A 27,065-nucleotide genomic window follows, 5' to 3' on the forward strand; every position below is an offset into this window, starting at 1 on the left:
AAATCACTATAAAAAACAGATACCCACTAGCACTAGTACCGTAACTCTTTCAGAGGTTGGGAACTGCAACTATCTTTACCAAGCTGGATCGCTACGGAGCTTATAATTTGATCCGCATCCGGAAAGGGGATGAGAGGAAAACTGCCTTTCGTACTCGATTCGGACATTACGAGTATCTTGCCATGCCCTTTGGTCTGTGCAACGCTCCAGCAACCTTCCAGCACTTCGTCAATGATATCTTTCATGACTACCTGGACCTGTAGGTCGTTGTCTACTTGGATGACATTCTAGTGTTTTCCCCCTCCCTGTCCGACCACCGCAGGTATGTCCGGAACGTACTGGCTCATCTGAGGCAACATGGGCTTTACGCCAAGCCAGAAAAATGCGAATTTAAAATCCAATGTATGCACCTCCTGGGCCTAGTCATCTCGGCTGAAGGCATTAAGATGGACCCCGAGAAAGTAGCTGCCATTCTGGACTGGCCCGCACCCGCTGACAAAAAGGGGTACAGCGCTTCATTGGCTTTGCCTATTTCTACAGGAAATTTATAAAGGGGTTCTCCTCCATAATCACTCCTATAACCGAGTTAACCAAACAAGGGACTCGATTCTGCTGGACCACTGAAGAATAGTTGGCCTTTGAGAAGCTCAAGGGGCTTTTCACCTCGGCTACCATCCTCAAGCATCCAGATCCGGCGTTGCCCTTCGTTCTGGAGGTTGACGCATCCGAAATCGCGGTAGGAGCGGTACTTTCCCAACAGCAGGGTGCCAAAGCATTCCTTTATCCAGTGGGATTCTTCTCTTGTAAACTTTCATCATCGGAGAGAAATTATGATGTTGGAGATCGGGAGCTTCTGGCTATCAAAGTAGCGCTGGAGGAGTGGTGTTATCTACTAGAGGGTGCTGCACATCCTGTTCTGGTGTACACAGATCATAAAAACTTAGAGTACCTGAGAACAGCCAAGAGACTAAAACTCCGGCAAGCCAGATGGGCACTTTTTTTTTTCTTGATTCCAGTTCCATATAACTTACAGACCCGGCTCCAAAAATGTCAAACCTGACACTCTCTCTCGGATGTTCCTTGACACTGAGGAAACCCAACCTCCAGACACCGTCCTCCCTCCTGGAAATTTTCTGCTCCTGCAAGGGGATCTCATGTCTCGGATTAAACAAGCCTCTGTTGGAATGACTCCGTCTGATGAGATTTGTGCTAAGGATGGCCTGTTCTGGCACAAGGACAAGATTGTCATTCCGGAGGACCTAAGGGTGCACGTACTTGAACTGTGTCATTACCATAAGTTGGCTGGACACTTCAAGCCATTAAAGACGATTGACCTAGTACAGCGTACCTTCTGGTGGCCTCACCTGACTAAGGATTGTAAGGACTATGTCGAGTCATGCAGTACTTGTGCCCAAAACAAGGTCAGTCGGAACAAGGGCATGGGGTCTATTGAAACCTTTACCGGTCCCGGAAAGACCATGGAGTATGATTTCGATGGACTTCATTGTTGAACTTCCCCCATCAGAAGGTTTCTCCTCCATCTTTGTAGTAGTGGACAGGTTGTCAAAGATGGTGCACTTCCTGCCCATGAAGGGCACTCCCTCAGCCATGGAGACGGTGAAAATCTTCATCAGGGAAATTATAAGACTGCATGGAGTCCCAACGAATATTGTGTCAGATCGAGGTGTCCAGTTCACCTCTAGCTTTTGAAAGCCCTCTGTGGTTCCTTGGAAATTGAGCTGGCATTCTCTTCTGCATACCATCTGCAGACAAACTGTGAAACTGAGAGAACCAACCAAACTTTAGAACAATATCTCTGTTGTTTCTCCATTTTCAGAAAGATTGGGACTCCCTGCTCCCTTTGGCTGAGTTCTCTTATAACAACTCTTTATACTCATCCATCAACCAGACACCATTTTTTGCCAATTATGGCTTTCATCTGTCTTTTAACCCAGATGAATACCCAAATACACTGTGCCGGCAGTCTCTGAAACCCTGGACTTTTTCTCTGCCAACAAGTTGCTTCAAGAAACCATGGCTAAATCCCAGGAGTACTATAAGAAGATTTATGATGGAAAGAGGCGCTGGAAAATGGCAACCAGGTCTGGTTGTCTACGGCCAATTTGAAGCTGGCTTGTCCCTCTAAAAAGCTGGGTCCTAAGTTTTTGGGTCCCTTTTCTGTGAAAAGAAAAATTAACAACGTAACTTACGAACTTGATGTTACCCTCCTGAAACCTGTGGTCCCGAATTTCTTTGCTGGCCGTTGTTTTGGTCCCCCAAGACCTGTTATAGTTGACAACGAGGAGCAATTCGAGGTGGAAGCCATTCTAGATTGTAGGAGACAATGCAACCAAACCAAGTTCCTCATTAAATGGAAAGGATATGGGCCCGAAGATAATTCATGGGAACCTGAAAATAATCTATACGCCAGAGATCTCTTACAAGCATTCCAGAACTCACATGCCTCCAAACTGGCTCGGCTGGGCATCCAGAGTCTGCCCTTGAGGAGGGGGCACCGTCAGAGAGGTTACCTGGTTACCTGACGGTTGGCCACTCTGGCACGCACCGGTGTGCACCGATGCGCGTTGGCGTGCGTGTTCCTGTGTGCGTGCTCCTGTGGGCACTGGTGTGCCGGCTGACCCTGATGTGCGTGCTGGCACGTCCCTGTGGGCATCGGCTCGCGTGTTTTTTTGGGCACCCATGCACGTGCTCCTGTGCGCGTTGGCGCACACACATGCGCACTGTTTGGCGCCGACTGGCCTATTTAGTCTGGTTGAACCCATTGACTGGTGCTGCCTGATCAACAGCTTCCCGTGACCTTGTTCCTGAACCTGAATCTTGGCTTGATTACCTATCGACTTGGCTTGCTTTTCGGACTTCCTGTATTTCTGCCTGCATCTGACCTTTGGCTTGTTTTGACCTTGCTCCTGTCTGCTCCCTTGTACTTCACTGCCTGTACGTTGATGAACCCGGCCTGTCCCTGGACTTGCCTATCCAGCTCCTGCGGCAATGAGAGCAGTTGGTTTATATGTGAGAGAACCACCTCTCCAGGTAAGTCCACAAATCCAAGAAAACAGCCCCTCCAGGAATAGAGAAACCCAGGTGCAGGCACGGCATATACTTGTTGCAAATAATTGAACTCTGGACGGCCGCACTCTAAGATAAATTCAAATGCCTTTTATTCGTGAAGCAGAATCACACAAAAGGGGTCACAGCAAAGCACAATATCTAACGCGTTTCACACTACCAAGTGTGCTTACTCATATGAGTAAGCACTCTTGGTAGTGTGAAACGCGTTAGCTATTGTGCTTTGCTGTGGCCTACTTTTGTGTGATTCTGCTTCACAAATAAAAGGCATTTGAATTTATCTTGGAGTGTGGCCGTCCAGAGTTCTTCAATTATTTGCAGAGAGCAGTTGGTCTATTTGATACCTCAGGACCTCAGGCTCGCTGCGGCGGTAAGAGAGCAGTTGGTCTATTTGATGCCTGAGGCGCGCTGCAGCGGTAAGTGCAGTTGGTCTATTTGATGCCTCAGGCACACTGCGGCAGTGAGAGCAGTTGGTCTATGTGATTCCTCAGGTGTGCTGCAGCTGTGAGAGAGCAGTTGGTCTATTTGATGCCTCAGGCGCGCTGTGGCATTGATAGAGCAGTTGGTCTATTTGATGCCTCAGACGCACTGTGGCATTGATAGAGCAGTTGGTCTATTTGATGCCTCAGGCGCACTGCGGCGATGAGAGAGCAGTTGGTCTATTTGATGCCTCAGGTGCGCTGCGGCTGTGAGAGCAGTTGGTCTATTTGATGCCTCAGATGCGCTGCGGTGGTGAGACCAGTTGGTCTATTTGATGCCATGAGGCGTGCTGCAGCGGTGAGAGAGCAGTTGGTCTATTTGATGCCTCAGGCACGCTGCGGCGGTAAGAGAGCAGTTGGTCTATTTGATGCCTGAGGCGCGCTGCAGTGGTGAGTGCAGTTGGTCTATTTGATGCCTCAGGGGCACTGCGGCGATGAGAGAGCAGTTGGTCTATTTGATGCCTCAGGTGCGCTGCGGCTGTGAGAGCAGCTGGTCTATTTGTTGCCTCAGGCGCGCTGTGGCATTGATAGAGCAGTTGGTCTATTTGATGCCTCAGGCGCGCTGCGGCATTGATAGAGCAGTTGGTCTGTTTGATGCCTCAGGTGCACTGTGGCGATGAGAGAGCAGTTGGTCTATTTAAGGCCTCAGGTGCGCTGCGGCTGTGAGAGCAGTTGGTCTATTTGATGCCTTAGGCGCGCTGCGGCAGTGAGAGACAAGTCTGTCTATTTGATGCCTCAGGTGCGCTGCGGTGGTGAGACCAGTTGGTCTATTTGATGCTATGAGGCGCGCTGCAGCGGTGAGAGAGCAGTTGGTCTATTTGATGCCTCAGGCACGCTGCGGCGGTGAGTGCAGTTGGTCTATTTGATGCCTCAGGCTCACTGCGGCGGTGAGAGCAGTTTGTCTATTTGATGCCTCAGGCTCACTGTGGCAGTGAGAGCAGTTTGTTTATTTGATGCCTCAGGCGCGCTGCGGCGTGGATAGAGCAGTTAGTCTATTTGATGCCTCAGGCACGCTGCGGCGATGAAAGAGCAGTTGGTCTATTTGATGCCTCAGGTGTGCTGTGGCTGTGAGAGCAGTTGATCTATTTCAGGGGTGGCCAACCCGCGGCTCTCGAGCCGCATGCGGCTCTTTGCCCGGTTTCATGCGGTTCTTGCGTTCGGGCTGTTTCATTTGGCTCTTGCGTTCGGACTTTTTTATTGCGGCCCTTGCGTTCGGACTGGGCCGATGGTTCAGTGGGCTGGTCTAGTGACAGGCAGCCCGAGTCTCTGCACTCCTCCGCTCCTCCCACACATCAACAGCCAATCAGCATGTAGTGTCCCCAGTTGGTCTATTTGATGGCTCACGCTTGCTGCGGCGTTGAGAGCAGTTGATCTATTTGATGCCTCAGGCGTGCTGTGACGATGAGAGAGCAGTTGGTCTATTTGATGTCTCAGTCGCGCTGCGGCAGTGAGAGAGCAGTTGGTCCATTTTATGCTTCAGGAGCACTGCAGCAGTGAGAGAGCAGTTAGTCTATTTGATGCCTCAGGTGCGCTGAGGCAATGAGAGAGCAGTTGGTCTATTTGATGCCTCAGGTGTGCTACGGCGGTGAGAGAGCAGTTGGTCTATTTGCTGCATTGATGAGAGGGCAATTGATCAATCTGATGCCTCAGGTGTGCTGCGGCTGTGAGAGCAGTTGGTCTATTTGCTGCCTCAGGCACACTGCGGCAGTGAGAGAGCAGTTAGTCTATTTGATGCCTCAGGCGCGCTGAAGCGGTGAGAGAGCAGTTGGTCTATTTTTTTTTAACATTTTATTTAGTGGTATGCGACATACAATGTATAGGCAACTTCACGCAGAATGAAATATAGGCAACTACAAACATGTGATCACATAGCATGGGTATCTGGGCCAACGGTAAAAATTCAGAGGAAAATAACACATGTGCACCTTTGTGAACACGGCAAGAACCCGAATACCCAGGAGGTGTAAAAATAATGCTTCAATACATCGGGTTCCCCCAGCAGCCAAAGTACTATAGGTATTAGCCCCGATACCCTTGGAGAATTTTGGTATCTATATATAGGGGATGAGTATTGCGCAGTGGTCAGTTAGGGTCGGGACATACCAATGTTTTTCTTTTTGTTTTGGGGGGGTTAAAATGGGAGATAGTGAGACTAAAAGAGAAAAGGAGAAAAGAGATTAGTTTTGGGATGGAAATTGTGGAGAAGGGAGAAAAGAGATTGGGGGGAATTTGGATAAAGTGGAGGGGGTGGGACTTCCACCAGTGAGCAAGGGACATCTCCGGCCTGCCAGTCCGTTCGATGGTCATGGTTTGGGGCAATAGCCACTGGCAATCATAAGGAGCATGCTATGTCTCGTGGAGGTATTCTTCCGAAAAGTGAAACTGGGTCCAATAGAACCACCTGTTCCCATGTTCCTCTGTTTTATCCCGAATCGTGACAGTCAGGTCTTCCATTCGCTCAATGCCATTCACCCTCGCGAACCACTGGGCCACTGTGGGAGCAGATTGCTGCTTCCACTGATTTGGAATGCAGGCTCTAGCAGCATTGAGGAGGTGTTTAAGTAGGGATTTGTGGTAGCGCTTTTTTTGACATGGGAGTGAGATTAAGGAGTACGGCTGCAGGATCATTGGTCAGGGATATGTCTGTGAACTTGTGGATAAATCGTAGCACAGGCTGCCAGAAAGTCTGTATTTGTGGGCATTCCCAGAAAATGTGAAGAATAATGCCGGCTTGTTGCTCACAGTGCCAGCAACGGTCTGATTGACCGGGGAATATTTTGGCCAGCACAGACGGCGTGCGATACCAACGTGCGATCAACTTGTATGAAATCTCCTGGTATTTGCTGCAGAGTGATGATTTGTGGGCAAAAAAGAGTATACGTTCCTTCTGTGGAGTGGTAAATGTAGTTCGTAGGTCTCTTTACCATTTGGCTAAAAAGGGAGGATCTGTGGAGGATTGTGTGTGCGTCAGGATTTGGTAGGACCTAGAGAGGGTACCGCGAATAGGGCCATCGTCCAGGCAAAGTTCTTCGAAGGGATGGAGTTGTCTAGGGAAGAGCGAGTGTTTGGGTAAGGAACCAAGGAAGTGGGCGAGCTATCTGGCTCTCCAACTATCCAACGTAATGGGTGCCTGCTCTAGCCTTATGGTCCCCGTGGGTATCCATCCTGTGGGTCTTAGAAATTGGGCCGCTCGTATAAGTCCTTTCGTTGACTGCCTGGTGAAAGCCGGATCAGACAGGCCTGGAGGAAATACAGGATGACCAATGATTGGGGTCATGGGGGATGGAAAGTTAGTCAAGTGGGAAAGATGAAAAAACCGTTCCATCTCGGCGAGCAAGGGGCCGATTAATGGATGAGAAGTCACACGGGGCTCCAACGGCATGTCCACCCAGGGCAGACCAGCCAACGGAGCCCGTGCCATCTCCTGCTCCAGTGAGACCCAAAACTTCAATTCCCTGTGACGGCACCAGTCAATGACCCGTCTCATGTGTGTCGCTGTGTAATAGAGAGCAGGGTCTGGGAAGCCAATACCTCCACGCAGCTTCGACCGAAGCAGCATTGCCCTACTAATACGAGGGTGTTTGCCACGCCAGAGGAACTTAATAAAAATGGAATGAACTGCATGAAAGAAAGTCTGGGGTATCTTGATGGGTAGGGCTTGTAGCAAATATAGGAGTCGTGGCATTGCGTTCATCTTCAATACGTTACAACGGCCGAACCAGGAAAGGGCAAGTGGATCCCATCTTTTAAGGTCCGCGATGAGCGTCGTCAAGAGAGGTTGAAAATTCAGGGAGAAAATTTCCTTGAGGTCTGCCGGTATTCTGGTGCCCAGGTACTGTATAGATCGGGTAGCACACTTAAACGGGAAAAAAGGTTACCTATCAACATACAGTCCGATATGGAAACATTCAGGGCTTCCGACTTTTGAAGATTGACTTTAAATTTGCATAAAGTACCATATCGTTTTAATTCTTGTAGCAACGAGGGCAAGGACGTTATAGGTTTTGTGATATAAAATAAGAGATCGTCCGCGTACGCTGCTACTTTGTGATGGTAGTGGTCCGACTGGACACCGCTGACATTAGGGTTGTCCTTTATTTGGCGAAGAAATGGCTCAAGTGAAAGAACAAATATAAGAGGGGAAAGTGGGCAGCCCTGCCTGGTACCGTTGGAGATCGCAAAAGATTCAGAGTCGATCTCGTTCACCCTGACTGTAGCTGTAGGGCTAGAATAGAGAGCAGCAATCCAGTCCAATATTGTTTTAGGCAGTCCAAACGACCGTAGCGTTTCCTGAAGAAATACCCAGTCCACCCTGTCGAATGCCTTTTCGGCGTCAGTGGACAGGAGTAAGAGTGGGGTGTCGGATCTCTTCGCCCTCTCTATAATGTTAAGTGTCCTGATCGTGTTGTCTCTCGCTTCACGGGACTGTATAAAACTCACCTGTTCAAGGGCAACCAGGCGCTGCATAAAAATGTTGAGCCTGGAGCAGTTGGTCTATTTGATGCCTCAGGCGCGCTGCGGTGGTGAGAGAGAAATCTGTCTATTTGATGCCTCATGTGCGTTGCGGCGGTGAAACCAGTTGGTCTATTTGATGCCTCAGGTGCTCTGCGGCAATGAGAGAGCAGTTGGTCTATTTGATGCCTCAAGCGCACTGCGGCGGTGATGGAGCAGTTGGTCTATTCGATGCCTCAGGCGTGCTGCGGCGGTGAGAGAGCAGTTGGTCCATTTGATGCCTCAGGAGCTCTGTGGCAGTGAGAGAGCAGTTGGTCTATTTGATGTCTCAGGTGCACTGTGGCAGTGAGAGAGCGTTGGTCTATTTGATGCCTCAGGCGCGCTGCGGGGGTGAGAGAGCAGTTGGTCTATTTGTTGCCTCAGGAGCGCTGCAACGTTGAGAGAGCAGTTGGTCTATTTGATGCCTCGGGCGCGCTGTGGCGGTGAGAGAGCAGTTGGTCTATTTAATGCCTCAGGAGCGCTGCAGCGATGAGAGAGCAGTTGGTCTATTTGATGCCTCGGGTGAGCTGCTGCGATGATAGAGCAGTTGGTCTATTTGATGCCTCAGGCGCTCTGCAGCAGTGAGAGAGCAGTTAATCTATTTGATGCCTCAGGTGCGCTGAGGCGGTGAGACCAATTGGTCTATTTGATGCCTTAGGCGCACTGCGGTGGTGAGAGAGCAGTTGATCTATTTGATGCCTCTGGCGTGCTGCGGGGATGAGAGAGCAGTTGGTCTATTTGATGCCTCAGGCAGGTTACGGCAGAGAGAGAACAGTTGGTCCATTTGATGCCTCAGGAGCGCTGCGGCAGTGAGAGAGCAGTTGGTCTATTTGATGCCTCATGTGAGCTGCGGCGGTGATAGAGCAGTTGGTCTATTTGATGCCTCGGGCGATCTGTGGCCGTGAGAGAGCAGTTGGTCTATTTGATGCCTCAGGTGCACTGTGGCAGTGAGAGAGAAGCCTGCCTATTTGATGCCTCGGGCGCACTGCAACGGTGAGGGAGCAGTTGGTCTATTTGATGCCTTAGGCGCTCTGTGGTGGTGAGAGAGCAGTTGGTCTATGTGATGCCTCAGGCGCGCTGCAGTGGTGAGAGAGAAGTCTGTCTATTTGATGCCTCAGGTGCGCTGCGGCGGTGAGACCAGTTGGTCTATTTGATGCCTCAGGCACGCTGCAACGGTGAGGGAGCAGTTGGTCTATTTGATGCCTCAGGCGCGCTGTGGCAATGAGAGAGCAGTTGGTCTATTTGATGCCTCAGGCGCGCTGCAGCAGTGAGAGAGCAGTTGGTCCATTTGATGCCTCAGGAGCTCTGTGGCAGTGAGAGAGCAGTTGGTCTATTTGATGCCTCTGTCACGCGGCAGCAGTGAGAGAGCAGTTGGTCTATTTAATGCCTCAGGTGAGCTGCTGCAGTGATAGAGCAGTTGGTCTATTTGATGCCTCAGGTGCTCTGTGGCGGTGAGAGAGCAGTTGGTCTATTTGATACCTCAGGAGCGCTGCGGCGATGAAAGAGCAGTTGGTCTATTTGATGCCTGAGGCACGCTGCGGCAGTGAGAGAGCAGTTGATCTATTTGATGCCTCAGGCACGCTGGGGCGGTGAGACCAGTTGATGCATTTGATGCCTCAGGCGCACTGCGGCGGTGAGAGAGCAGTTGCTCTGTTTCATGCCTCAGGTGTGCTGCGGCGATGAGAGAGCAATTGATCTATTTGATGCCTCAGGCATGCTGTGGCGGTGAGAGAGCAGTTGGTCCATTTGATGCCTCAGGAGCGCTGCGGCAGTGAGAGAGCAGTTGGTCTATTTGATGCCTCATGTGAGCTGTGGCGGCGATAGTGCAGTTGGTCTATTTGATGCCTCAGGCGATCTGTGGCAGTGAGAGAGCAGTTGGTCTATTTGATACCTGAGGAGTGCTGCGCCGATAAGAGAGCAGTTGGTCTATTTGATGCCTCAGGGACACTGCGGCGGTGAGAGTAGTTGGTCTATTTGATGCCTCAGGTGCTCTGCGGCTGTGAGACCAGTTGGTCTATTTGATGCCTCTGGCGTGCTGCGGCTATGTGAGAGCAGTTGGTCTATTTGATACCTCGGGCAGGTTGCGGTGGTGAGAGAGCAGTTGGTCCATTTGATGCCTCAGGAGCGCTGCGGCAGTGAGAGAGCAGTTGGTCTATTTGATACCTCAGGTGAGCTGCGGCGGTGAACGAGCAGTTGGTCTATTTGATGCCTTTTATGTGACAATGTTACGTTCAGATTGCACGGAAAGACTTACATCCCTGAACTGGCAATATAATGTATGGAACAATGGGGGTTATTTACGAAAGACAAATCCTCTTTGCACTGACAGTGCACTTGGAAGTGCAGTCACTCTAAATCGAAGGGGTAGATCTGAAATGAGTGGAAGCTCTGCTGATTTTATCATCCAATCATGTGCAAGATAAATGCTGTTTTTTATTTTCCTTGCGTGTCCCCCTCAGATCTACAGCGACTTTACTTCCAAGTGCACTTTCTGTGCAAAGTGTATGTGCCTTTAGTTAACCCCCAATGTGTGGATATATATGCGAGTGTGAACATTTCTGCAAATACGTTGCTCCGTACATTATATTCCCAGTTCATTGCTTTAAATCTCGTATGATAAAACTGTGTTTTTGCTTAAATGTGCACGTATCTCCTTTGGTTTACGTGTGAGGCGGTCGGAAGATGATAGGGAATGTTGGTGTTCCTGCACATGCGCACGGATGCCATAACAGAGAATTTGAGGGAATGATTTTCGTGCGTTAGATCGCTATGCGGCTGCAAGAGGAGTTGGTGTAGTAAAGTTGATGGCTTTTACGTCGCAATCCGACGTGCAGAAGAAAGCTCGCGCACGCGCAGTAAAAGCGGTTGAAGTTTTTGATAGGTTGGAGATTATGAGAGAACACCTCTTCCTATCGTAACGTCATCCACCCGCCACTCTTCCTGTAACATGGCACCCAGTAAGGCAGACATTGACAGCGTGGGTCGGGTTTTGGTGGATACAAGCCGCCCCCTGCCAGTGCGATTTCGGGCGCTGTTCACCCTTCGCAATATAGGTGGCCCGAATGCTGTGGAGTGGATCGGCCGGGGGTTCAGCGACCAGTCCGCGTTACTGAAGCATGAGCTAGCTTATTGCTTGGGGCAGATGAGAGACCGGAGCGCGCTTCCCATACTGTGCTCTGTGCTGAGAGATCGGAGCCAGGAGCCCATGGTGCGTCATGAAGCAGGTGAGAGCTGCCCCCTACTGGACTCACACCGCTTTAACAGGCCATAGTCAGTTTTTTTTATATTAGAAAACAATATATCTAAGAACTTTTTAGATCATTTTCTGACTGCTGTTGTTTTTAGATGTAATTATTAGGGTGTCATGGATAACATTAGATGGGAACTTTCCATATTTTGGCCAAAGACTGGCTAATTTAATCACTTCAGCCCTGAAAGATTTACCCCCCCTTCTCTTCCTCCTGACTAGGCCATTTTTTGTGATACGGCACTACGTTATTTTGACGATGGCACGGTCGCTTGACGCTGTATCCAAATTGTAATTGTCGCCCCCACAAAGAGCTTTCTTTTGGCAGCAGTTTGATCATCTCTGCAGTTTTTGCGCTATAAAAAAGACACATTTTGAACAAAAGCACAGCATTTTTTTTACTTTCTGCTATAATACATATCCAATAAAAAAATAAAAGTAACTTTTTTTATTTCTTTATCAATTTAGGCCAATATGTATTCTGCTACATGTTTTTATTAAAACATATCCCAATAAGCACAAAAAATTATAGCTGGAAAAAAGTGCGATGGGGGCGCTAGACCTCTAGTGATTAATTACAAAAATAGTGAATAAACATCCATGAGTAGCAAAATATATTTAAATATATCAGTGCCACTAAACTACTTGAAAAGTAACCTGTGTGTACCTGAGTTGGCTGCACATGTACTATTAGTGCCTATATCAAAATCATGGATATGTTCACTGTCTATTTTTGTAATTAATCACTAGTGGTCTAGCGCCTCCCATCACACTTGTTTCCAATTTGCACTAGAATCTTTATATCTAGCTAGCCCCCCTAGCAGCTATATTTATGGTTTTTAATTTTTGGCGCCAGGTATTATAATTATTTTTAGCAAAAATGATGGTGTACACAAAATATGGGATATTTGTATACATTTTTTTTTTTCCCTGGCCTACGACATAGTGGTGGTCAAATCGGATGCTAAGTGACACTTTTTGGGAACCAGTGAAACCAATACAGTGATCAGTGCTTAAAAAAATAAATATGCACCGTCACTCTGTAAATTACACTGGCAGGGAAGGGGTTAATATCAGAAGCAATCAAAGGGTTAAATGTGAACCATGGGGATGCTTTCTAACTGTACGGTGAATGCTTTTTTTTTTTCACTTTGACAAAACGGCCATCTGCTTTGTTTACATAGGCAGACCACCATTCTGCTTCTCCTGAGACTTGGCTACCGCTTTGTCCAATCACAGCAGTATATCTGTGTGGGGCGATCCAGAAGTGGTTAATTTGATCACATTGCTATGTTTGCTCAGCTAGTGCCCATGAATTGTCACAATTGTTTTGTGTTGGCTTCTGAAAGCGGCGTTCCAACCAAAAGTGGAACTTGCGCTTTAAGGCCTCCTCCCTGGTTCCTGTTTGTGAAACAAAAAGCTTTTCGGGGGGGGGGGGGGGCAGGTACCCGAATTTGACAGGTATCTGCTCCCACTTCTGTAGAAGCTCTCCCTCTCAAAGTCTTCTGGGATACATGACTGTCCTAGAAGACTTCAGGGCCAGTTAGACCGCAGTGGTCAACTGGGTGTGAAGCCGCAAGCTGTCACAGCCAGGTGCCAATAGTAGAGATGCTGAGGAAGCGGGGAGAACTCAGCTGCGGTGAGCACACAGCTGGACTGTGGGACAGGTGAGGGGCTGTTTATTAACCACTTCAATACAGGGTATTTTCACCCCCCTTCCTGCCCAAGCCAGTTTTCAGTGCTGTCGCAATTTGAGTGACAATTGCGCGGTCATGCTACACTGTGCCCAAATTAAATATTTAACATTTTTCCTAAGTCGTCTTCCAGGACGGCACCCTGAGAGATGACTGGTCCACCTGACAGGAAACATAATCAAAGAGGTTAAAACCCCTGCCCCTCCCTTTGCTCCTCCGTTTTTGATTGTTTCCCCACGGCAAAACTTTTTTTTCTCAAGTCATCTTCCAGGACGGCACACCTGAGATGAGAGGCTCCTCCCTACAGGAAACACAATCAATCGACAGCTGTTTTAAGTCCCCACCCTTCCCCTTGATCCTCAGTTTTTGATTGTGTTTCTCTCTACACAGCGAAACTTTGTTTTTTTCCAAATGACCCAAAGCCTGGGGCTGGTGGTCTCCCCTTGGGAGCCGGACCACAAGCTTAGGAAGCCTCTGGGTCTGGTAGGATATTCTTGTCCTTCCTGGGGGGTTCCCCTATGTTTTCCTCAGGGGGGGGCAGCAGAAATTGGAAGAGCCCCTCTGAGAGCTGAAGGACCCTGGGTAGAGTGGTGTACCCAGAACTTCAGGGGCCATTATCCTGTCTCCCCTCCTTACCTGTACAGGTGGCTGTTCAGACGGGGGTGCTGGCCATCGGTTCTTTCCAGGGGGATCGTGTCCCCGACTCCTGGGTCCCCGGTAGCTGGCGTGGGCTGCCGGAGAGGGTGCGGCAACAAGCACCCGCGTCATTTTCAAATTTCAGGAAAATGACGGTTGCATTCTTACCCAGGAGGGAAGGCTGAGAGTCAGTAGGAGCAGGCACCCACATCCTCCTTTCGCTAGAGCAAGGAGGCACCAGTTTACTATGGTGGATGTCTGCCTTAACCACCTCAGATGGGAATGGGGAATGAGGAACGGAAGGCATTGCCCCTCTTCCCCCCCCCCCCCCCCATGTGTATATACTGACTGGTACAGTGCAGGACACGGCCTAACCTTGCACCTCCCTATGGGTACAGCAGTTGGGGGGGGCACTTTGGCGGCTATCCTCCTTGCGTGTGGACCATAAGGATGGAAAAGCAAGCTCGCTGACTGTGGCAAAAAGGGGAAGATGACAATGGTGAGTACTTTCCTTTTGCCTTGGGAATTTAGCTGCAAAATCCACAATTCCAGCCAGAGGGTTTCTGGGCATTTGAGATAATCTCCCCTGGGGTCTGGATTCAAATAGCCCTGGAGCTTCTGCTAAAAACACCAGCTGCAGCTCCCTCTTACATCAGAGACGCTGTATGGTGGACAGGTGGTGCAGAGGAACGAGTGTGCCTAAACCACCTCAGATGGTAAAGAGGTAGGTAGGCCATTGCTCCCCTTCCCTGTGTATATACTGACTGACTGACTGGTGCAGTGCAGAACCTGGGGTCGGGATACAAATAGCCTAGACGCCACTGCTAAAACCACCAGCCACAGCTCCCTCTTACAGCAGAGACACTGTGGTTATCGCAGCAGTAGGTTGCCAGCCTCTCCCTACATGCCCACTTGTGGTACATTAGTAGGGATGAATATAGCGTACAGAGGGGACCTGGTAGATACAAAGTTACTTACAGGCCAGGTATACCTGAACAAGTTATTAATTGGGCAGTGGTTGGTGGATTCAGAAGCTCCCCTGGTCAGAAGGTGCACTAGGTTACCGGCCCTATTGGCCCAGCTGCTAGGAATCTGAAGTTGCTTCATGATGCTTAAAAGCTGACCTAACATTCAAGGATGGGCAGGGAACAAGCTTCTGTGTGGCACAGTAGGGGTTCCCTTGTGACAGATCCTCCTTTTGGGGGTTGCTTGCTATAGCTAACTTTCATAAGCTCCAACCTCCCACTCCACCTTTACACTGTGGTTATATTACAGTGTAGGAGGAAAGAAAAAACGTTTTTGTTGGTTTGGGCTTCAATCCTCTCAGTGGCAGATCTAAAGGCAATTCACCATAGATCACTTCCTACATCCTTTTAATTGAGGATTTTCTGTGCAAACCTATGCAAGAGCTACATAATTGCTTGTTTGAAGTCTGTAAGTAGCTATTTACCCCCAGGCTAAATTGGTAACCACCTCTTCTAGAGGCTAACCAAAAAAGAGGGGGGGAAATAATTTACAAGGGAGATGGGACTTTAAATGCAGCACATGGGAGCAAAACGATAAAAGGGCGAATGTAAAAAAGTTTTTTATTGATGCATCAAAATATACAAAATTACATAATAATGGTACAGTTTAATACAGGGCTCGAAAAACCCCGGGCGCCAGGTCGCATTTGCGACTAGAATTCGCATCCTGGCGCCTGGGGCAACACAGCTGGGGTATCCTGTCTCCGTGTGGACCCCGAACTCCGCCGTGCGATTGCATCGGGCCGCCCCGGCCAGAAATTGAGGCCGCGGCTTTGCGGCCTTCTAAAGTCTTTCCGTAGTCTGGCGCCATCTTGTGGTGGATGTTGAAATTACAACCCCTTCCAATAATGCTAATCCTAATGGAGCTTCAAAGCCCTGCCTGGTGCCTTTTGCCCAACGATGAGTGTGGTGGCTGGTAAATAGCTATATATATATATATATATATATATATATATATATATATTTTTTTTTTTTTTTTTTCCCCATAATAGCTTGTATTTAAAATTTATTTTTTTTACTTTTAAAAAATAAGCAACATTAAGGAAAAAATAATTATTATTTGTAATCCTACCTGCTTGGCCCCTTTCACAAGGGCTGCCTGATCAGGTTCACCTGTCGGTTTTTCAGGTGGACCTGATCGAACCCTTAGCAGGGATATGGCAGTAAATATGCGGGAATATGGCGGAAATAAAAGTCACATTCTTTTGTTAACCACTTCGTGCCCGCGCTATAGACAAAAGATGTCTACAGCGCGGACACCAATTGCCGGGAGGGCGTCCCTGGACATCCTCCTGTTTACTTCACCTCTGCACGCCGCCATGGGCGTGCATCGGGGAATTTCTATGTTGGCCGTGTCCCTTGGATACAGCCAATCACAGATCATGCTAAATGGCCAATCACAGCGGCCATTTAGCACTCGAGCGGGTGTCCAATGGGAGGTCATCTCATATGTGGGGGGCTGGGGGCTATCTTCCCCTCGCTCATCTCCATGTCAGGACAGGGACAGGTCCAGATCGCCGTCACGGACCTGGCTCCTAACTTTTTTAGCTGGCTCCTAGATTCCAAGCAGATTTGTCAACCCCTGGTTTAATAAATAGAAAGTGGTAATGCAACATACATAATACATATGATAATGATTTCACTAAATACACTCTAATTAGGTGCATTAATAAAGATGGACAAAACAATATAAATATGAATAAAAATGATACATTCATATGATGTAAACAATAAAACGTTTCCTCATTCGTCTCCAAAAGGCATGGTATATGACAGTACTTAAGAAATAAAATCCGCAGGACCTATGACCTCACTAAACCTGAAGGGGGAGTAAGAATTCTATAATAACAAAGAGGTCTAGTACGATTTGGTAAATACATGGAAACCATTAGCTCTACGCGTTTCGTGGCTTAACTGCCACTCATCAGGAGCAAGCGTATATGGAATTTAAAAATAATTTTTGTAGGAATAAAAAAATTAATTGTATAGGGAAAAAAATATATAAAAATGACTAGAGAAACAGGGTTGGGGAGCGACATAATCATCCCGACCAAGGCTGACTCACTGGAATTCTTTGTGTAGCCAATGTGGTAGTAGGACTAAAAGAGCGGTCCGGAGAACAGCTCCAACCGGGAGCTGAGGTGGACAAACATCCAGCACCGATATGGGCGATACGCTGTCTTAAATTGGTCTCTAGGGCTGGGCTCATTGAGACTTTAGTTGATAGTCAGCCCCACCTGAGTAGGGGCTGGCTAGTGTTTGCTCAGTCTATGGAGGTAAGGTAGGAAAACAACTTCTATAGAAGGGTGTCCAACCATTTTAGGATTTGTTCCTTCACTGGTGGTGAAGGTTTAATATCTACAGCCCATGCTTTGCCTATGAAATAAATTGCCTGTTGGTTATTTCATAAAGGGATAGACCATGACTCCTCATTGGCTGCATACCAGTAGACCTCAGTAGTGAAAGCGGAGGTCCACCCTAATGTGGACCTTCCGCTCATTGGAATCCCCCCCCCCCCTCCGGCGCCACAATTGGCACTTTTCAGGGGGGAGGGGGGTGCAGGTACCTGTACAGTACAGGCATCTGCGCCCACTTCCGGTGTAGATTCTGCAGAAGGTACGCCCCTTTCCGCAGAATCTACACCCCTTTCCGAAGGTCCCCCGCTGCCTGCTGGGAAACACATGGATCCCAGAGACAGTGGGGACCATCCTTATTGCGCAGCGCGACTCGCGCATGCGCAGTAGGGAACCAGGAAATGAAGCCGAAAGGCTCCACTTCCTGATTCCCATACCCAAGATGGCGGCGGCAGCACCTGAGAGATGATCGAGAGATTGGCTTTGGGTGCCGACATCGCGGGTGCGCTGGACGGGTAAGTGTCCTTATTTTAAAAGTCAGCAGCTGCAGTATTTGTAGCTGCTGGCTTTTAAAAAAAATAAATAAAAAAAAAACGGTGGAACTCCCGGCGGACTCCCATTCGAAGGTTTGTTCTTGCTGGGATGTTTTTGTGGCACAGCAGAAATACACATTGAGATTTGTGACATCTCTGCTCATAAGGGCTATATTGGTGTACATCAGAAATGTACTGCACTGCTGTCCTTTATATCCTAAAGGTACTGCTTTGTTTGGCTACAGATCAGAAAAATACAACAGTGAAGGTGGTCTGTACTCTCTGGTTTTGTGCTGCACAGCAGAAATGCACATCATTGAGTCTGGTGACATCTCTGCTCATAATGGTTAGATTGCTGCACATCAGACATACACAAGATTGAGGTCTGTCTGTGGGGCTTTGTGTCCTGTATTACTGTCTTGTTGGTGGTTACTTATCAGAAAGGCAGCCGTGAAGTCTGATATTCCTGATTTTAGTAGCGGTGTGCTGATTCAGACAGTGCTATTAACGGCAATGGCTGCCGAGTTTAAACATGCGATTTGACATGTTGAGTCGCATGACAAATCATTTCAATATGGATGTGCTATCTCTATTCAGAGTGTTTTATTGTTGCACATCAGACATATATATATATATATATATATATATATATATATGTGTGTGTGTGTATGTATATATATGTGTATGAATATATATATGTGTATGAATATATATATATGTGTATGTGTGTGTGTATATATATATATATATTTATTAAGGTCTGTGGGGTTTTGTGTCCTGTATTACTGCCTTATCAGAAAGGCAGCAGTGAAAATTGATGGTTTGAATTTGTTGGGCTACATAGCAGAAATACAAATTGAACCCCTGCCAGGGGTAGTACATATACTGCCTTTGGTAATCCGTGTAGCACCACAAAGTGGTGTCGTGCTGATTTTAGCCATGCGATTCAACGTGTTGAGTCGCAAGGCCAAATCGCTTCAATATGGATGTGCTATCTCTATTCAGAATTGTTATATTGTTGCACTTCAGACATATAGAAGATTGAAGGTTGTCTGTCCTTTTTTTTTTTTTTTTTTTTTTTTTTTTTTTTTTATGTCTTGCCTATCAGAAAGGACACAGCAGTGAAGGTTGCTTGTCTTTTTTCTGATTTTGTTTTTGCTGCTCAGCTGAGAGACACATTGAGGATGGTGGCATTTCTGCTCAGTATTGGTATATTGCTACACATCAGACATACACAAAGATTGAATGTTTGTGTCCTGTATGTCCTATATTTACTGCCTTTTTGTTTGTATATCAGGCACAGCAGTGAGCAATGTTTCTCATTGATGTACCTTTCTGCATCTTAGGGATACACAGCAGGGGGTTGCTGGCACTCCAGGGAGTCACAGCATTGGGGACCCCTTACTTGTTCGACCTGAAAGTTGCTATTTTTTTCCCCTGCGACCTGTGTAATCTTGAGGTCTGTGGATCCAGGAATCAGGGACTGCTAGAGTCGCACAGACACAAATGGTACCCATTGGAAGCCATAGTGTATGACTTCTCTTGCGTCTTGCAGTCCCAAGTCGCAAGTGGGGTCGCACGGGTGTGGGAGCCATAGGCTCATTTGTCCCTGTTTTATGTTGTTGCACAGCAGAAATACTCAAGATGGAAGCTTGTTGGTGCTTTCTGTTTCAGAAAAACACAGTGCTGCAGGTTGCTTGTGTCCTTTCTCAGTGTTGGTTCTATCTGAACTACACTACAGAAGTGCATGACAGAAAAGATTGTCTTGTGATCCATATTTTACCCTGTGGCATAGCAGAAATGCACAACACGGGAGTTGGTGTTCATATTGATCTTATAACTGTGTATTTGGTGGTTTGTCAGAAATACACAACATAGAAGTTTGGGTCTTTCTGTCTTTTATATTTATAGCCTTGTTTTGCTGTACATCAGTAAAACACAACAGTAAAGGGGTTCCTGTCCTTTCTGTATTTATATATCAGTTATGACCTAGCTAGCTGCACTTCAGAAATACGCAGCATTTAGGGTTTGCCTGTGTGTTAATGTTTTTACATCTTGGCAGCACATCAGAAAACCAGACTGTGAGGACTGTTTGTCTACATTGAGGTTCAGATTTGGATCTCTTCCCATATTTGATATATGGGTTTAGCTAGTCACACTTAGGTACACAACATTGTTGTCTATGCTTGTGTGCTTTCTGTCTAAATCTATTGTGCCGTGCCCACAATCTATGATCTTTTTATGTGTGATATTAATAATACATGTATCACCTTTTAGTATTTCAGTCTTCTTTTCCATGGAGGGGCCAGGAGTTCGGGCTGCAGATGCCACGTGTCAGAAAACCTCGACCCCCCCTTACATTCAGGGATGCCAGAACCATTTCCTAGGGTTGAAGCCCTGTAGGGTTATGGGACACTGGAGGAAGGGGATAATGAATCGCTCTGTTTAGTAAGAACTTGGAGAGTTCTGTTCAGAGGAGTATTAGGGCCTGAGGCTGAAGTATAAAGATGTATACCCAATCAAATAGGTTTCGGCTCGGTGCATGGCCTTCATTTCGCGCTTTTAGCAAAACTAGACGTAGCAATATGGGTAGTCTACTTCTGCTAGGGACTTTAATCTCCTGAAGTAGGCTCTCAGGCGTAAGTAAAGACATAAAGAAAGAATGTGAAAAAGTGTAAATTATATGTACTCTAAAATGATACCTGTGGGAATGAACGTTTAGCTGCGGCTTTGCTGTGTCACATAAATACAGAAAAAATGAAAAAATATACTACTAAGCCGCGCTTACCGTATATACTCGAGTATAAGCCGAGATTTTCAGCCTCTTTTTTGAGGCTGAAAGTGCCCCCCTCGGCTTATACTCGAGTCATCGCCGTCTGACTGCTCGATCAGCGTATCGAGCAGACAGACGGCGGACATACTACAATTTGAAAGCCGCGCCTCCTTCTCCGCCTCCGCCTGTGATAGGCGGAACACTGAATTTCCCAGCAGCCTGTGTTCCGCCTATCACGGACATCGTCTCATCCTCGTCCGTAGTACGAGGATGAGACGATATCGGTGATAGGCGGAACACAGGCTTCTGGGAAATTCAGTGTTCCGCCTATCACAGGCGGAGGCGGAGGCGGGGCTTTTGAATTTTAGAATGGCCGCCGAGGCGATCCTGGCAAGGCACGGGACGGAGGCAAGGCACGACACGACACGGGACGGAGGCAAGGAGGCAAGGCACGGCACGGGACGGAGGCAAGGAAGCACGGGACGGAGGCAAGGCACGGGACGGAGGCAAGGAGGCAAGGCACGGGACGGAGGCTCGGGACACAGGTAGGCTGGACACACACACACACACACACACACACACACACACACACACACACACACACACACACACACACACACGGATGGATGGAGACACACACACACACACACACACACACGGATGGATGGAGACACACACACAGGGATGGATGGATGGAGACACACACACACAGGGATGGATGGATGGAGACACACACACACAGGGATGGATGGATGGATGGAGACACACACACACAGGGATGGATGGATGGATGGAGACACACACACACACAGGGATGGATGGATGGATGGAGAGACACACACACAGGGATGGATGGATGGACACACACACACACAGGGATGGATGGATGGATGGACACACACACACACAGGGATGGACGGACACACAGGGACGGACACACACACAGGGATGGACAGGCATGTCTCACCCTCGGCTTATACACGAGTCAATAAGTTTGCCAGTTTTTTTGGGGGTAAATTGGGGGCCTCGGCTTATATTCGGGTCGGCCTATACTCGAGTATATACGGTAACTTATGCAGACAACTAATTGTGCACAAAAAAATTATAAATTGAAAACACAGTATAATAACCATATATAAATTAGTGAACATGTGTGCATAATGTAAAGCACATATAGAGAACTTTGAACATAAAAATGAACCCTTACAACATAAATTTCCGTTATGTGGGCCTCTATCGGCATAAAAGAAAATAAAACAAAAACATCCATTATTTAAACAGTGAGTCCATATACATAAACCACAAAAACGATTATTATAAAGTGTGAAGATGAAGTCCTTCCAAAACTAAACCACCATATTCATGGAAAAAACAGCCACTTAGTCCAATGAGAGGGTAAGTGTTCAATCCGCCACCAACATGTGATAAAAATTTGCCGCTTACCAGAAAAACTTGACCCCCCCACTACAGAGGGTCACACGAGACTTGTAAGAATGACTTCCGGCCAAAGGGGATCCTCACTTTCCTCCTGGTTCCACTACGCCAGTGGGGATTGGGAAGAAGGCCTGTTCCCAAGTGTATTCCTCAAAGAAGGACTCAAAAGAAGGGACATCGGGACCATAAAGGGAAGATAAAGCTCCAAATAGTGTAAAACCCTTTATTTCTCAAAATAAAAAAAGTAAAAATGCACTTACAAATGTGTAGAAGAAAATAAGCCTTAAGTCCGTTGCGCCGGCCGGACGCACACAGACAGACCCGTTCTCCTAGGAACCGTCACAAACACGAGGTGATGTATAGCGTACCACTCAGCCCTACGCATTTCGCAACAAATTGCGTCATCCAGGGGCACGCGCGGCACGCTGCGTCACCTCCATTTATATTGTCTCTATCCTCCAAACCTCACTCTGGCCACCTGGCTGTTCCCACCAAAACCAAGCCTCATTCTGATGTCCATACCTGATTGGTCGGATCCCCACCCCCTAGACCAATCAAAGACTGGATCCGGGTCAGAAAACCACACCCCCCCCCAAAGGGCAACCAATCGCATTAGTTTCCTAATGTCTATCCAGACTATGATGGAATCAATGATCAAGCGCACAAAAACTGATATATGTTATCCTACCAAGTCTCCTGGGTCACACAGCCATCCACACTAGTACATACCTCCAACTATAACTATAAAAGAGGGGAAGAGGAACGTGGGACATCATGTTAAAAATCCTCCCGCCCCACTTCCGGTCTACTACCATCCTATGGAGCCAAGCCTCGCTTTCAGTCTATGATGACTTCCGGTTCGGCGAGGTCCGGTATGCAAACTCCTAGTATTTGGTGTTCAACTATATTCAGTGTAACGTGCGCCCATCTAAATTGGTGTATATCTCTATCTCTTTGGGAAAAATGTTAAAAAAAGGGGGAATGAACATGGAATACTATATTGGGACTTCTCCCGCCCCACTTCCGGTTTGCGGCCGCCCCACTTCCGGTTTACGGCCGTCCATTGAAGCCAAGCCTCGCTCTCACTCTCGGCTGAATTCCGGTCCGGCGTCATCACCCAATAGATGTGCCCACAATAACCACGCCTCACTTCCGCTGTCATATCCAGTATATGGCTACGACAGTCAAGCCTCATTCCCATTTCTCTATGTCATATCCGGTCTATGGCTCACTAAAGAAGCTACCAAGCCTCATTTTCATCAGCCTGTAGTCTCCAGTGCGTCCCGTCCGGTAGCCAATCACCGTCCGCTCGGGCACGCACCTATTGGCCATAGAGTCAAGCTAATGTCCCTCACAAAGGTAGCATCTATATTAGGGCGCCACCTAGCGCCCCAATTGTGGAACCACACAGAACAAAATCTCCATTAATAATCTAATAGACAAAACGCGGTTACCACGCATATCAGCCCAGATACCAGGCTCGGGCTACTTTAAAATACAATCTGTATACTCTTACAGCTTGGGGGAACATGATATCACCCCAACAGAAGAGGAGAAAAGTACCATAGATGAAAAATTAAGAGATAAAAAATAAAAATTGATAAAATAAAAATATAAAAAATATAAAAAATACGATCAATAATGAATTTAAAAATAAATGATAGGGAACTTGTTCTGGTACATGGGGGCTCAGCTCACATCAAATGGAGGCGGGTCAATCACCAGACCCCTCTCCTCGTTGAGTCCTAAGATCGGAATACACCAAAAAAACCTCCATAATTTTAACCCCAAAAAAAGGGCATTGCTGACTAGAGGTCGACCGATATGGGTTTTTCTCTGGCCGATGCCGATATTTAGAAATCATGGCGGCCGATAGCCGATATATGATGCCGATTTTTTTTTTTTTTTTTTTTTTGGGCCGATATGTTAGGCCGATTTTATTTTATTTATTTATTTTTAATCCCCCTTGATCTAACACACCTTTCCCACTGGGGCGTTTTTTAAGGCGCTTTTGGGCTAAAAATAGCGCCTGTAAAGTGCCTGCAAAATGGCTCCCCTGCAGTCTGTGTGAAAGACAGAGTGCTTTCACACTGAGGCGATGTGCTGGCAGGATCTTAAAAAAAAAAAAAAGTCCTGCAAGCAGCACGTTTGGAGTGGTGTATACCGCTCCTCCACCACTCCTGCCCATTGATATGAATGGGCACCACTGCCGAAGCGCATGCAATGCGATTTGGCAGCGGTGCTTCATGGGCGCATTTAACCTCTTCCTTGGCCGCTAGCTGGGTTATATGTGCCCCACTAGCAGCCAAATAGCACCGCTAAAATGATGGTAAAGAGCCGCTAAAACTTGCGTTTTACCATCAACGCCTTCCCGCTCCAGTTTGAAAGCAGCCTTCATAAGTGATACAGAAAATTTCTTACACTTAAAGCGGAGGTCCACCCTAAAATGGACCTTCCGCTCATCGGATTCCTCCCCCCCTCCGGCGCCACAATTGGCACCTTTCAGGGGGGAGGGGGGTGCAGTTACCTGGATAATCCAGGTAACTGCACCCACTTCCGGGCTAGCTCTCTGCGGAAAGGGGCGTACATTACACCCCTTTCCGCAAGTGCCCGCCCCCTTCCGCAAGTGGCCCGCTGCCTGCTGGGAAACACACAGATCCCAGAGGCAGCGGGGACCGTCCTCATTGCGCAGCGCGGCTCGCGCATGCGCAGTAGGGAACCGGGAAATTAAGCCGAAAGGCTCCATTTCCTGATTCCCATACCCAAGATGGCGGCGGCAGCACTCGAGTGTCGATCTAGAGATCGGCTTCGGGTGCCGACATCGCGGGCGCGCTGGACAGGTAAGTGTCACTATTTTAAAAGTCAGCAGCTGCAGTATTTATAGCTGCTGGCTTTTAAAAAAAAAAAAACGCGGAGTCCCGGCGGACTCCCACTTTAAACATTTATTAAACAAAACAAACCTCCAATGAATGAAATACTTATATAGCGCACAATGCGAACTGAATCGCCTCAGTTTACTTGTATGTATGATCTAGATAAAAAAAAAAAAAAAAAAAAAAAAAAACCTATATATTAAATAAAAAACGGGTAGTCAAAACTTTTGGACAAAAAAAAAAAAATGGGCTAACTTTACTGTTTTTATTTTATTTTACTTTTTTAAATGGTGTATTTTTTTCCCAAAAAAATGCATTTGAAAGACCTCTGTGCAAATGGCGTGTGACATAAAATATTGCAACAACCGCTATTTTATTCCCTAGGATCTCTGCTAAAAAAATATATATAATTTTTGGGGGGTCTAAGTGATTTTCTGGCAGAAAATACAGGATTTTTACTTGTAAGCAACAAGTGTCAGAAAAGATTTAGTCTTTAAATGGTTAAACTGAGAACTTCTACACACAGAGATGATTTCATTCATTCAGAAGTGTAAACATTGTATCATTTAGTTCTTTTCTTGGCAGTCTGCCCAGAGAGGAGGAAAGTGTTGCTATGACGACTCAGGCAACTCACACTGACTTCTTACAGAAGTCATTTCAAAGTCCCGCTGTAGAATCGGCTTTTTAGCAACACAATCGGCCGTTGCCGATTATTTATTTAAAAAACGGCAAATATCGGCCGATATATCGGCCGGCCGATATATCGGTCGACCTCTATTGCTGACTCCCTTGCGGTGCCATTGATATATGAAAAATATTAAATCAATGTTGCGTTCCCATCATTCCATATAGACAGAATCTTGTGACCCCTTAACACATGCTACTTCACACTAAGATCCTACAATCAGGATATACCAAGATTTACCATAGTTCTGACCTTGGGTACTCCCTCCCAAGCATCCCCTTTGGACATATGTCGTAAAGCCACCGGCCCAGAGTGTAAGTCTAGTGGGGAGAGCTCACAATATCCTAAATTGAACATAGTATGTAAACAGACTTAGAAAAGCTACCATCCTTGACTTGGTAAAAATAAAACATCATATAAAGCTATATTCCCCATTTTCAAAAAACGTCTCCCACAAAGGACATGGAAAGTTATTCAATAATAAATACAAGACAATGCCCACAGCATACCAATTTCAGTGCTTATTATGGGCCCCACAATAACTGGGGTTCCTTATTTTACAAAGGATATTCACAAAGTGAACAAAACAACTGGAAGAATGTGGCAGGGATGTGCGCGCCCTCACGAATTGTTGATGAAAGCGTTCACGTCCGTGTCCACATTCAACCCGAACGGAACATAAGTTTTGAGTCTGTATATCCAGGCCATTTCTTGTCTGGAGATCTCTCGAACAAGTGACCCACCCCTCCATTGGGGTCTGTATTTGTCAAAGTAAAGACATAGATTGGGCATGCCTTAAACCCAGGGATCAAGCTTCTGTTAATCTATTACCCTTAAGTAGGCCTCCCTATAGTCTTTGCTGACATAAAGATAAAAAGGAACAAAAAAGGTTGTCTGTCAGTGCCCCCCCCCCCCCCCCCCCGTTTTATTTCCCTGAACAGGGTAGTGTTAAGACAGGCTCTCTTATTGATTAATGTAGTGTCCTTGTCTTACACAGGTCTCTTATCTTTTTAGTGGTTCTAAGTAGCACCTACAGGCACAATAGGCCATGGTTGTTAGATGTGTGAGATAAGCAACATTGCTAACCTACAAGTTTAACATGTTTTCTGATTCCATCTTTAAGAGCCAATTTCGCCTAGATACTGCATCCGAAGCGGAAAAGGCAGGGACATCTGTAGAGCAGACCTGCAGATCAGCCGCATGATCCAGCTAAGATACCTTCATCAAGCATATGAGCATATGGAGTGGAGGTAAAGCTCACTGCAGAACCAGGATTCACCAAGAGGGTCTTGCAGTGGCCCCACCCTAAGGTAGGCCTGAGGTACTTCTTTATCCTCTCAGATGTGCCGTCCTGGAAGATGACTTGAGAAAGGTACCAGTTACTTACCGGTAGCTGTCTTTCTGGGAAATCTTCCAGGACAGCAGGCCTACTTCCCACCCGTTGGAGGAGGGAAAATTGTAGAACACTAGAAGGGGAGTGCCTATGAGGAATGATTTCCCTTGTGAACCGGGTTCAGGTGTTACTTCTCTACAAACTGAGGATCAAGGGGAAGGGTGGGGACTTCAAACAGCTGTCGATTTGTGTTTCCTGTAGGGAGGAGCCTCTCATCTCTCAGGTGTGCCGTCCTGGAAGATTTCCCAGAAAGACAGCTACCGGTAAGTAACTGGTACCTTTTTTATTTTTTTTCTAGAAGACCCGAAACCTGGGGTGGCTGGTCTCCCCCTGGCAGCTGGACCAAAAGCTTGTGAAGCCT

The 27,065-nt window shown here is 47.2% G+C and overlaps 1 protein-coding gene across 2 annotated transcripts in view; it reads left to right on the forward strand.

The window, feature by feature from the left end:
* The first annotated feature begins 10,956 nt into the window (after positions 1-10,956).
* DOHH (deoxyhypusine hydroxylase) overlaps positions 10,957-27,065 on the forward strand; it is a 136,300-nt gene continuing 120,191 nt past the window's right edge. The window contains exon 1 of one of the 2 annotated variants that reach the window (XM_077475826.1): positions 10,957-11,281. In XM_077475826.1, the coding sequence (XP_077331952.1) occupies positions 11,005-11,281 (277 nt within the window). In that variant the 5' untranslated portion in view covers positions 10,957-11,004. The remainder of the gene's footprint in view (positions 11,282-27,065) is intronic. The other variant, XM_077475827.1, reaches the window with a different exon arrangement.

Source organism: Lithobates pipiens, unplaced genomic scaffold (assembly GCF_037356315.1).
Source record: "Lithobates pipiens isolate NorthernLeopardFrog02 unplaced genomic scaffold, aLitPip1_a1.2 Scaffold_13, whole genome shotgun sequence".
Taxonomy (NCBI): Eukaryota; Metazoa; Chordata; class Amphibia; order Anura; family Ranidae; genus Lithobates; species Lithobates pipiens.